Source organism: Corythoichthys intestinalis, chromosome 1, assembly GCF_030265065.1.
Source record: "Corythoichthys intestinalis isolate RoL2023-P3 chromosome 1, ASM3026506v1, whole genome shotgun sequence".
In the NCBI taxonomy this organism is placed as follows: domain Eukaryota; kingdom Metazoa; phylum Chordata; class Actinopteri; order Syngnathiformes; family Syngnathidae; genus Corythoichthys; species Corythoichthys intestinalis.
The window spans coordinates 3,169,913-3,184,149 of NC_080395.1; the positions used below are offsets into that span (position 1 = coordinate 3,169,913).

Here is a 14,237-nt window from a genome sequence, read left to right on the forward strand (position 1 = left end):
CTGACCAATTTATTAAGTCTGTGTGCGGGCCAGACGTTATTGATTTTATGACAGAGGCTTGGGGCCGGATGAAATTGGACCACAGGCCGCCTGACGAAGATAGCAGCAAGCAGAGCAGGGAGAAAACACATGCACTCCTTTCGGAGGTAGGAAGAAGAAAACCCCTCTAAGGGAGAACCTGGACACCATGTGGAGGAAACTCATTCTGGCAGCTTGTAAGTTGTTCTTTTGGTCACGACCTACAGCTCGTGACCATAGGTGAGGGTACGAACGTAGATCGACTGGTAAATCGAGAGCTGAGCCGAACCACTACGGATGGGTGCAGAGTCCACATCACTGCAGACGCCGCACCGATCCGCCCGTCGATCTCCTGCTCCCTCCTACCCTCACTCGTAAACAAGACCCCAAGATACTTGAACTTCTCCACTTGGGGCAGGATCTCATCACCGACCCGGAGACAACACTCCACCCTATTCTGACTTAGAACTATGATCTCTGATTTGGAGGTGCTAATTTTCATCCCGACCGCTTCACACTCGACTGCAAACCAATCGAGTGAGATGAAGCCAACAGCACCATATCATCTGCAAAAAGCAGAGATGCAATGCTCAGGTGACCAAACCGGACCCCTTCAATGCAAAGAAATTCTGTCCATAAAAATTATGAACAGAATGGGTGACAAATGGCAGCCCAGGGGAAGTCCAGCCCTGAATGGGAACGAATTCGACTTACTGCCTGTAATGCGGACCAAAATCTGACACCGGTCGTACAGGGACCGAATAGCCCTTACCAAGGGGCTTGGTACCCTGTACTACCGGAGCACCCCCCACAGGACTCGCTGAGGTCCATGGTCGAACGCCTTGTCCAGATCCACAAAACACACCTAGACTAATGCGGACCAAAATCTGACACCAGTCGTACAGGGACCGAACAGCCCTTACCAAGGGATTTGGTACCCAGTCCTCCCGGAGCACCCCTCACAGGACTCCCTGAGGTCCATGGTCGAACGCCTTGTCCAGATCCACAAAAAACACCTCGACTGGTTGGGCAAACTCCCATGCATCCTCAAGGACCCTGCCCAAAGGGTAGAGCTGGTCCGCTGTTCAACGGCCGGGACGAAAACCACACTGCTCCTCCTGAATTCGAGATTCGACTTCGCGACCGACCCTCTTCTTTAGCACCCCTGAATAGACCTTACAGACTTTTTAGACTTTTCAGAGTGACGTTCTACCTTCTAAAACCTGTGGAGTAGATCCACCTGTAAGTTCTAGGGCTTGTCACTGTTTTCTACATTTGTTCTATTACGCTATTCAGAAAGTTAACGCTAATCATGATTATAATTACATGGACAAAATTTCTTAATCCGATTTAAATTTGGATTAAAACTATGATGGGGTTGGTTGTGCATCCCCTCTTCCCATCCCTGAGGGCCGGTTGATGGGAGCGCGGAGGGCCTGGGGGACCACCCTGGATCCCGGGGGGTGACGATGGCTCCTTTGCTGGGCTGCGGGACGAGGGATATGCCGCGCTGCGCCCCCCCTTCCCCCCCTGCCCGGGCTGGCTGGGTGGGGGTTGTGGCCCTGGGTTGGCGCCTGCGCGGTGTCTCCACTCGTCTGCGTGGCTGTCGCATGTTCGGCGGGGCTCTCATGCGGCTGGATGCGATTGGACGGTGCCGGGACTGGTGGTGATGGGGTCGGTTGCCAACGGGCTTACACTCATAAAGGATTAACAAAATTACTGGGTTCTAGATCACAGAGCTTATTTGTATACACTTTACCCCTCCCAATCACTTATCTTATAGACTTCCCCACCCCCCCTCTCCTTCTTTCCCGGGTCAGCAGGCCCCCCACATGGTGTCAACCGGAAATACATCTGGCCGACAATAGCACCAACATATTAATAGTTAGTGTAGGCGTTCAATGTATTTCTTGTTGTTTGTGTTTCTTTTCTTCTGTCCCCCCAAAACCCCTTTCTGTTCGCTGTTTTGTCATAGTTAACGAGATATGTTGAATGATCACAATGGGAGTAAGTTATATTCTAAGTGTGAAACATTAAAATTAGGGCTGTTAAAATTATCGCGTTAACGGGCGGTAATTAATTTTTTAAATTAATCACGTTAAAATTAAATGTGTGAGCGATTGAAAGTTTTACCCGAGTTAATTACAACTTAAAAATTTATTAATCGTAATTAATCGCAATTAATCGCAATTCAAACCATCTATAAAATATGCCATATTTTTCTGTAAATTATTGTTGGAATGGAAAGATAAGACACAAGACCAACATAAACATTCAACATATGGTACATAAGTACTGTATTTCTTTATTATAACAATGAATCAACAAGATGGCATTACCATTATTAACATTCTGTTAAAGCGATCCATGGATAGAAAGACTTGTAGTTCTTAAAAGATAAATGTTAGTACAAGTTATAGAAATTCTATATTAAAACCCCTCTTAATGTTTTCGTTTTAATAAAATTTGTAAAATTGTCAATCAAAAAATAAACTAGTAGCCCGCCATTGCTGATGTCAATAATTACTTACACAATGCTCATGGGTGCTGAGGCCTATAAAATCAGTCGCACCCAAGCGCCAGCAGAAGGCGCCAAAACTCCGAAAAACACAAATACACATTTCACTGTGCTGTCATTTGAATCTGTTTGAGCGGGGCATTTGTGCGTTAATTGCGTCAAATATTTTAACGTGATTGATAAAAAAAATTAATTACCGCCCATTAATGCGCTAATTTTGACAGCCCCAGTTAAATTATTTGACGCAATTAATGCACATGCCCCGCTCAAACAGATGAAAAATGACAGTACAGTGTAATGCCCGCTTGTTACTTGTTTTTTGGTGTTTGGCGCCCTCTGCTGGCGCTTGGGTCCAACTGATTTTATGGGTTAGTACCATGAGTGAGCATGGTGTAATTATTGACATCAACAATGGTGAGCTACTAGTTTATTTTTTGATTGAAAATTTACACATTTTAATAAAACGAAAACATTAAGAGGGGTTTTAATATAAAATTTCTATAACTTGTACTAACATTTATCTTTTAAGAACTACAAGTCTTTCCATCCATGGATCACTTTAAGAGAATGTTAATAATGTTAATGCCATCTTGTTGGTTTATTGTTATAATAAACAAATACAGTGCTTATGTACCGTATGTTGAATGTATATATGTCCGTCTTGTGTCTCATCTTTCCATTCCAACAATAATTTATAGAAAAATATGGCATATTTTATAGATGGCTTGAATTGCGATTAAGTAGGATTAATTAATTTTTAAGCTGTAATTAACTTGATTCAAAATTTTAATCGTTTGACAGCCCTAATATCAATATTAATTCACTTATTATTAACGATAATATGTAGAGTTCTATCGTTAGCGGCCTTGGTATAACCTAAATTAATTTAAAGCTGCATCAAAACACACTGGAATCTGAAAAATGACTCAATTTTCTTTTGTTTTGCTCAGCAAACGAGTTGTTTTTATTTTTTTCATTTCCATGCAGATGTGACGATACCGAAATTCAGTTGCTGCACTTTCCTGACCTTGCGTTTGCAATAAATTAATTCCAAAAGCATCATTTTTGTCCATTTCTCTATTGGTAATGAATGCTATTCTGCTAGTGTGCATTCAGTCCCATTTAAAGTCGTGCATTACGTGGCAGTCTGATGAAAAATGTTTCTGTGTTTTGATAGAAAAAAAGCTTTTTCCCATCAGCGCATCCTCGTTAAACACGTTCGTCATCACTTGTAGACGTCAAAACCATTTGAGTTCATTCGCTGTCATCCCCCACTTCAAATGGATTGGACGTCTATGGCTGCCAATGCTGGGTCAATTAGTTCATTTTGGGGCGTTTAACGTCTATTCCAGTTGGTGTTTGGTCACTTCCTTTTCCTTTTGGGGCATTTATGAGTCACTTCCAGTTGATTTTCTGGCATTTACAGGTCACTTCCTGATGAATTGGGGAAATTTATGGTCCCTTCCTGTTGATTTTGGGCACTAATGGGTCCTTTTCTGCTAATTTGAAAGCATTTACAGGTCACATTCTATACATTTTGGGGGGGATTTAATGGTCCGTTCCTGTTGATTTTGAGGCAATTACCATCCCTTCCTATTAACTCATTCACTTCCAGCCATTTTCACCGGTGCAACCCCCTTCGCTCCTGGACGTTTTCCTGGATTTTGACTGATTTTGCAAGGCCAACAGAAAATTCTGTTCTATTGTTATATAAACATGGAACACACCAAAAGAAAGATTAGACTCTTTTCTTTCAGCAGGAAAAAAAATTAGTTCATATTAGGGCTGTCAAAATTATCGCGTTAACGGGCGGTAATTAATTTTTTAAATTAATCACGTTAAAATATTTGACGCAATTAACACTCATGCCCCGCTCAAACAGATTAAAATGACAGCTCAGTGCAATGCCAACTTGTTATTTGTGTTTATTGGAGTTTTGTTTTTTGGAGTTTATATCATATTATATTATATTTAGGTCTGTCAAACGATTAAAAATTTTAATCGAGTTAATTACAGCTTAAAAATTAATTAATCGTAATTAATCGCAATTAATCGCAATTCAAACCATCTCTAAAATATGCCATATTTTTCTGTAAATTATTGTTGGAATGGAAAAATAAGACACACGACGGATATATATACATACAACATACTGTACATAAGTACTGTATTTGTTTATTGTAACAATAAATCCACAAATGGCATTATTAACATTCTTTCTGTTTAAGTGATCCACGGATAGTAAGACTTGTAGTTCTTAAACGATAAATGTTATAGTTACAAGTTATAGTAATTTTATATTAAAACCCCTCTTCATGTTTTCGTTTTAATAAAATTTGTAACATTTTCAATCAAATGTAGAGTTAATATAATAATAAGAGGAATAAAAATAACAATAATAAAACTAGAGTGACCAAAGTTTTACGAGTATTTTGCATAGCTATTTTGATATGGAATGCCAGTTCATTTTTCATTGTTGTTTAACTGTGTGTCAGAATAGGGCCTCATTACTATAGACTGAAGTGCTTTTCTTTTTGTGAACATTATTTTTTTGGGGAGAGAAAGGAATATTATTTTTGTTGTGCTTTCACTAAACGATACTTACAGTGGGGAGAACAAGTATTTGATACACTTACTTGTTCTCCCCACTGTATGTTTGTTGTGAAGGAGTTGCCAATAAACGGCACGGTCCAAAGAATGCCTGTGTCCACTCACCTCTACTGTATAACATATATTTGTACATATCTTACCCAAAATACAACAAAAGACACATTATTGCCTCTAAAAGAAAGAAAACTTACCGAAATATGTGTGGAGTACAAATAGCAATGTGCATTGCATTGTGAATACAGCATAAACGTCTCACAACTACTAATCCTCCCACGTTTAGAAGAAATAACATGAGTATGGAATGGCGCTGCCCCCGAGCGGCCGGTGGCATTCTCTTCACTCTTAACTCATTTGCTCCCGGAACCGTATAAATACGTTCTATTTCCAAATGCTTCAGTGTCCCGATTACGTATTTATACGTCTTTTGCGTTTTTTTGTACAAGAAGCATCTAGAGCTTTCGATCTATCGCCAAAACAAAAAACAAGCCTCAAAACCCATTTTAAAGCAATAAAACTGGCCACTGGAGGGCAGTAGCACATTTGTTAAGAGCCCACAACTCAATTCAAACAGTACAACTTTATTAGGGAAGCTAGCAGAGCCCCTCCGCAGCTTGCTGCTCACGTCCACCGCACGCTCGAGGGTCCTGCACGGAAACGCGCACGGCCAAACCAGTTCTCCCCAAGGAACATAAGTTCCCCTGGTGAACGAGACAGTGGTCACCACAAAAAAAGACTTTAAAAAAAATCCATCTTTACGAGACAGTCGGCAATGAGGGAAAAGTTTAACCGCTGTCGCAGCCACCAAACGTCATCTCTCAGTTAGGTAAGTGTGAATAAATTGTTACTTTGCTATGAAAAGCTCTATTTGGCTGGTTGTTCATGTTATTTTGTAAAAGGAAAACATTATTCAGATGTTTGGGATGTCACTGAAGCAAAAAATAGCCGTGTTAAAGTCAAAATTATGTTTGAAATTTTTGCGTTTACAAAACGCTCATTTTCTCCGTTTTTTCATCAGAAATTGGAAAAATGCTCAAACTAAGCTATTTTCTAATGCTGATTTCTAAAGAATGAAATAAGGTATGAACTTACTTTTTTTTTTCTGCTGAAAGAAGAGAGTCTAATCTTTCTTTTGGTGGGTTCCATGTTTATATAGCAATAGAACAGAATTGTTTGTGGGCCGTGCAAAATCAGTCAAAATCCAGTAAAATGGCCGGGAGCGAAGGGCCTTGCTCCGGTGAAAATGGCTGGGAGTGAATGAGTTAATGTCCATATACGGCCTCATATGATGTAATCTGTTTGAGGCGATATGCGAGATGGTCATTCACCCAAGCGCCAGCAGAGGGCGGCAAAACTCCATAACAACAAGTGAGCGTTTCAGTGTACTGTCATTTAAATCTATCTGAGCAGGACATCTGCGTTAATTGCGTCAAATATTTTAACGTGATTAATTAAAAAAATTAATTAACGCCCGTTAACGCGATAATTTTGACAGCCCTAATATACATATATATATATATATATATATATATATATATATATATATATATATATATATATATATATATATATATATATATATATATATATATATATACATATATATAAATATATACAGTGCCTTGCAAAAGTATTCGGCCCACTTGAATCTTGCAACCTTTCGCCACATTTCAGGCTTCAAACATAAAGATATGAAATGTAATTCTTTTGTCAAGAATCAACAACAAGTGGGACACAATCGTGAAGTGGAACAACATTTATTGGATAATTAAAACTTTTTTAACAAATAAAAAACTGAAAAGTGGGGCGTGCAATATTATTCGGCCCCTTTACTTTCAGTGCAGCAAACTCACTCCAGAAGTTCAGTGAGGATCTCTGAATGATCCAATAATGTCCTAAATGACCGATGATGATAAATAGAATCCACCTGTGTGTAATCAAGTCTCCGTATAAATGCACCTGCTCTGTGATAGTCTGAGGGTTCTGTTTAAAGTGCAGAGAGCATTATGAAAACCAAGGAACTCCCAGGCAGGTCCGAGATACTCTTGTGGAGAAGTTTAAAGCCGGATTTGGATACAAAAAGATTTCCCAAGTTTTAAACATCTCAAGGAGCACTGTGCAAGCCATCATATTGAAATGGAAGGAGCATCAGACCACTGCAAATCTACCGAGACCCGGCCGTCCTTCCAAACTTTCTTCTCAAACAAGGAGAAAACTGATCAGAGATGCAGCCAAGAGTCCCATGATCACTCTGGATGAACTGCAGAGATCTACAGCTGAGGTGGGAGAGTCTGTCCATAGGACAACAATCAGTCATACACTGCACAAATCTGGCCTTTATGGAAGAGCGGCAAGAAGAAAGCCATTTCTCAAAGATATCCATAAAAAGTCTCGTTTAAAGTTTGCCACAAGCTACCTGGGAGACACACCAAACATGTGGAAGAAGGTGCTCTGGTCAGATGAAACCAAAATTGAACTTTTTGGCCACAATGCAAAACGATATGTTTGGCGTAAAAGCAACACAGCTCATCACCCTGAACACACCATCCCCACTGTCAAACATGGTGGTGGCAGCATCATGGTTTGGGCCTGCTTTTCTTCAGCAGGGACAGGGAAGATGGTTAAAATTGACGGGAAGATGGATGCAGCCAAATACAGGAACATTCTGGAAGAAAACCTGTTGGTATCTGCACAAGACCTGAGACTGGGACGGAGATTTATCTTCCAACAGGACAATGATCCAAAACATAAAGCCAAATCTACAATGGAATGGTTCAAAAATAAACGTATCCAGGTGTTAGAATGGCCAAGTCAAAGTCCAGACCTGAATCCAATCGAGAATCTGTGGAAAGAGCTGAAGACTGCTGTTCACAAACACTCTCCATCCAACCTCACTGAGCTCGAGCTGTTTTGCAAGGAAGAATGGGCAAGAATGTCAGTCTCTCGATGTGCAAAACTGATAGAAACATACCCCAAGCAACTTGCAGCTGTAATTGGAGCAAAAGGTGGCACTACAAAGTATTAACGCAAGGGGGCCGAATAATATTGCACGCCCCACTTTTCAGTTTTTTATTTGTTAAAAAAGTTTCAATTATCCAATAGATTTTGTTCCACTTCACGATTGTGTCCCACTTGTTGTTGATTCTTGACAAAAAATTAAAATTTTATATCTTTATGTTTGAAGCCTGAAATGTGGCGAAAGGTTGCAAGGTTCAAGGGGGCCGAATACTTTTGCAAGGCACTGTATATGTTTGCATTCAAACTAGGGCTGTCAACCGATTAAAATTTTTAATCGAGTTAATTACAGCTTAAAAATTAATTAATCGTAATACAAACCATCCATAAAATATGCCATATTTTTCTGTAAATTATTGTTGGAATGGAAAAATAAGACACAAGACGGATATATACATTCAAAATACGGTCCATAAGTACTGTATTTGTTTATTATAACAATAAATCAACAAGATGGCATTAACATTATTAACATTCTGTTAAAGCGATCCATGGATAGAAAGACTAGTAGTTCTTAAAAGATAAATGTTAGTACAAGTTATAGAAATTTTATATTAAAACCCCTCTTAATGTTTTCGTTTTATTAAAATTTGTAAAATTTTCAATCAAAAAATAAACTCGTAGCTCGCCATTGTTGATGTCAATAATTACACCATGCGCACTCATGGTACTAACCCATAAAATCAGTTGGACCCAACCGCCAGCAGAGGGAGCCAAACACCAAAAAACAAGTAACAAGCGCACATTACACTGTACTGTCATTTTACTCTGTTTGAGCGGGGCATGTGCGTTAATTGCGTCAAATATTTTAACGTGATTAATTTAAAAAATTAATTACCGCCCGTTAACGCGATAATTTTGACAGCCCTAATTCAAACACAATGTCAGTGTCGTGACCACATTTATAAAATGAAAGATGGATGACGATAGGACAACGACATGTTCACCTAAAAGCACATGGGCCATCTCGGCCCAGGCCAAATCAGCCCCGCTTGTAAAACACATTTGCACCTGTTAATTAACCCAACATTGGCAGTTTTGTCAACATGAGAAAGCCAAACATATATGAAATACCGATGTACTGTCATTGATTTTCTGCGCATCCATGTAAATGGTGTCATAGAGCCACATCCCCTTGAGGGACAATTACAGTCTTTTCTTCTTTTTCATCTTTGAATCCAAAGTTAGATATCGCTGAGTCATGCTGAAGTTTGCAGTTGAAAGGCAAAGCAGCAGCAGCAGCAGCAGCAGCAGCGCACTGGAAGCTTCCCAAAAATTGACATGCATAACAAAAAGCGGGACGAACAACAACGAGCCGAGGCTGTCAGCGAGCAATTGACGGATGAGACGCGACAGCTCGTCAAGAAGAGACGTTGACTTCCTAGTTGCTATTCAACGCGGAAACGAGACGTCGATATGATTCCGGACGGGCGGCGTGCGAGGGGAATTTGTGATCGGAGATGCCGCGGGTCAAATTGACCCGACGGCTGAACATGCGAGGGGTCACGATGACCAGTGAAATAGTCTGGTTTGGCAGAGGAACGGACAAAATTGGGTTTAGAGATTAATTCATGCCAGATGGACAAAACAAAATAATAATAATTTGAAAGCCTTAGTTTATGTCGTTCAGTGCCACTGACGATGATTAAAAACAATATTCAAAGCAGTGAAGATGTATGGATGGAAAAAAATTTGAATCACATCCATTTTGCCGCATACAAATAAACTGCCACATACCAAATAAATACTAAATACCAGAATCCATTTTGCCACATACAAAAAAAATACCACTTACCAAATAAAAATGCCCTATACCAAATTCCATTTTGCCACATACAAAAAAAATGCCAAATATCAAATCAAAATACCACATGCAAAAAACATATCAAAATCCATTTTGCTACATACCAAAAAAAGTCACATACCACAATCCATTTTGCCAGATACCCCCCAAAAAATGCCACATACTAAAACCCATGTTGCCAAATAACAAAAAAATGCCACATACAAAAATCCATTTTGCCACATACCAAAAAAATGCCAAATACAAAAAAAACAACAACAACAACAAAAAAAAAAACAAAATCACACATACCAAAAAGAAATTCCACATACCAGATCCATTTTGACACATACCAAAATCCATTTTGCACATATCAAATAAAGATGCCAATTAACAAAATCAATTTTCCCACATACAAAAAAATGCCACATACCAAAACCCATTTTGCCACACCACATACCAAAGAAAAAATGCATCATCCCAAATGAAATTGCCACATACCAAAATAAAAAGCCACATACCAAAATCCATTTTGCCACATACCAAAAAATGCCACATAGTGAATAAACATGCCACATACAAAAATCCATTTTTGCCACATACCAAAAAAATGCCACATACCAAAATCCATTTTGCCAGATTCCAAAAATAAAAAAGCCACATACCTAATAAAATGCCACATACCAAAATCCATTTTTCATATACCAAATAAAAATGCCACATACCAAAATCCATTTTGTCACATTCCAAAATAAAAATTGCCACATACCAAATAAAATGCCACATACCAAAATTCATTTTACACATACAAAAAAAAAAAAAAAAAAAATGCCACATACCAAAATCCATTTTGCCACATTCCACAAGAAAAAAAAAAAAAAAAAAAAGCCACATCCAAAATAAAATGCGACATACCAAAATCTATTTTGTCACATAACAAAAAAAACCCACATACCAAAATCATGCCACATCCAAAATAAAATGCTACATACAAAAATTCATTTTTCACATCCCAAATAAAAATGCCACATACCAAAATCCATTTTGCCACATTCCAAAAAAAAAAATAAAAAATAAAAAAATAAAAACTGCCACATACCAAATAAAATGCCACATACCAAAATTCATTTTGCCACATACCAAATAAAAATGCCACATACCAAAATCCATTTTTCACATACCAAATAAAAATGCCACACACCAAAACCCATTTTGCCATATACCAAAGAAAAATTGCCTCATCCCAAATGAAATTGCCACTTACAAAAAAAAAAAAAAAAAAAAAAAAAAAAATGCCACATATCAAAATCCATTTTGCCAGATTCCAAAAATAAAAAAGCCACATACCTAATAAAATGCCACATACCAAAAATCATTTTTCATATACCAGATAAAAATGTCACATAGCAAAATCCATTTTGTCACATTCCAAAATAAAAATTGCCACATACCTAATAAAATGCCACATTCCAAAATTCATTTTTTACATACCAAATAAAAATGCCACATAACAAAATCCATTTTGTCACATTCCAAAATAAAAATTGCCACATACCAAATAAAATGCCACATACCAAAATTCATTTTACACATACCAAAATCCATTTTGCCACATTCCAAAAAATAAATAAATAAATAATAAGAAATGCCACATACCAAATAAAATGCCATATACCAAAATCCATTTCTCACATACCCCCAAAAAAATGCCACATACCAAAATCTCTTTTGCCACATTCCAGGAAAAAAATTGCCACATCCAAAATAAAATGCCACATACAAAAATTCATTTTTCACATACCAAATAAAAATGCCACACACCAAAATCCATTTTTGCCAAATTCCAACAAAAAAAAAAAACAAAAAAAAAAAAAAAATTGCCACATACCAAATAAAATGCTACATACCGAAATTCATTTGCCACATACCAAATCAAAATACCACATACCAAAATCCATTTTTCACACACCAAATAAAAATGCCACACACCAAAAACCATTTTGCCACATAGAAAAAAAATAAGCCACATACCAAAATTACTTTGTCACATAGCAAAAAAAAGCCACATACCAAAATCCATTTTGCCACATTCCAGAAAAAAAATAAAAATGACATACCAAAATTTAATGCCACATACCAAAATTCATTTTTCACATACCAAATAAAAATGCCACATACCAAAATCCATTTTCTCTCATACCAAATACCACTTTTCGTTCTTGCTGTCTCTCCTTCACTTTGTACTGTGGATATCCTTCACTTTAAGTACCTACACACTCATTCAGGGGTTTCAGGGCGAGTCGAAATGGGGTCTTACAGTCCAGGCCTGGCTTGGCCTTGATTTTAACGCCTTATACACTCAGAGTATGGGGTGGCTGTGGTCGGCTGGGTGGCGGGGGGACATGACAGTTACCCTCCCGCTGCCATCCACATACATTATACTCCATGGGGGAGCTATGACGAGAGCCGGTGGGATGTAAACGCCTAAGCTACCTATGAATATACGTAGTGGTTCTATCGTTTGCTAATTATACAACCTACCGTCCGCCAGGAAAAACTCCACATCACCGTTGAGCCCCTGGTCGTCGTCCTGGGCGTACAGCTGGTAGACCAGCTCCCCAGCAGAGGCATCGGGGGACACCACAGCCAGGTACGGGGCGGGGACCATCCGCCACTCGGGAACGTTGTCGTTCACGTCGGTCACCGTTAATTCCACTCGGACCAGGTACCAGTCTGGACCTGCAAAACAAAGAACAGCAAAAAGGATATTCCAATGTAAAGTTTTGTAAAAACACATTTAGGTCTGAAAACTAGTTTTTTCTTCTTCAAAACACTACTTGTCCTACAATTTTTGACCAAATACCACAATTTAGACATCAAAAATTCCAGGACAGTAATGGACATATAGGTTGTAAACACAACTTGACAACAATTTACGGTTCCCCCAAAATTCAACAAAAACGCTCCCATTAATTTCTAATGGGATGCTATTGACAGCCATGCACGTCCAATTTTCCCATTTATTTTCAATGGAAAACAGAGGTTTTTGTGATTTTTGACCACTTACCATGACAGCCAACTCGTACCCAAGTAAGTAGATGCTATTGACAACCATATATGTCCATTCCATTGACAGTAATATATGTCAAAATTTCAACAGGGTCTGAACTGGTATCACCAGGACGTGTCCGCAAAACAAAAGGAAGAGACCTGATATTAACAGGACATGTCCCCGAAATGTCCCCAAATACACAGAAAGCGACCTGATATCAACAGAACGTGACTTCGAAATGTCCCTAAATCAAGAGGAAGCAGTGACCTGTTATCAAAAGGACGGGTCCCTGAAAAGTCCCCAAATTAACAGGAAGTGGTGACCTGATATCAACAGGACTTGTCCCCCATATGTCCCCAAATAAATAGTAAGTAAACTGATATCAACAGGTCGTGTCCCCGAAATGTCCCCAAAAAAATAGGAAGCAACCTGATATCAACAGCACCATCCCCGAAATGTCCCTAAATCAACAGGAATTAGCAACCTGATATCAAAAGGCCATGTCCCCGAAATGTCCCCAAATCAACAGGAATTAGTGACCTGATATCAACAAGACGTGTCCAAGAAATGTCCCCAAATCAACAGGAAGCGACCTGATATCAACAGGACATGTCCCCAAAATGTCGCTAAATAAACAGGACACGACCTGACATCAAAAGGATGTGTCCCCAAAATGTCCCCAAATCAACTGAAATTAGCGATCTGATATCAACAGGACATGTCCCTGATATGTCCCCAAATCTACAGAAAGTGACCTGATACCAACAGGACATGTCCCCAAAATGTCACTAAATAAACAGGACATGACCTGATATCAACAGGACGTGTCCTCGAAATGTCCCCAAATCAACAGGAATTAGTGATCTGATATCAACAAGACGTGTCCAAGAAATGTCCCCAAATCAACAGGAAGCGACCTGATATCAACAGGACATTTCCCCAAAATGTCGCTAAATAAACAGGACACGACCTGACATTAAAAGGATTTGTCCCCAAAATGTCCCCAAATCAACAGAAATTAGCAATCTGTTATCAACAGGACATGTCCCTGATATGTCCCCAAATCTACAGAAAGTGAAATGATACCAAGAGGACATGTCCCCTAAATGTCACTAAAAAAACAGGACATGACCTGATATCAAAAGGACGTGTCCCCGAAATGTCCCCAAATCAACAGGAATTAGTGACCTGATATCAACAAGACGTGTCAAAGAAATGTCCCCAAATCAACAGAAGCGACGTGA

General features: G+C 38.9%; 1 protein-coding gene across 1 annotated transcript in view; it reads right to left on the reverse strand.

The window, feature by feature from the left end:
- The window catches only part of si:ch211-186j3.6 (neural-cadherin), a 689,510-nt gene that overhangs the window by 489,143 nt on the left and 186,130 nt on the right, over window positions 1–14,237 (reverse strand). Inside the window, exon 2 of the mRNA XM_057844439.1 lies at window positions 12,483–12,680. Coding sequence (XP_057700422.1) covers window positions 12,483–12,680 — 198 coding nt within the window. The remainder of the gene's footprint in view (window positions 1–12,482; window positions 12,681–14,237) is intronic.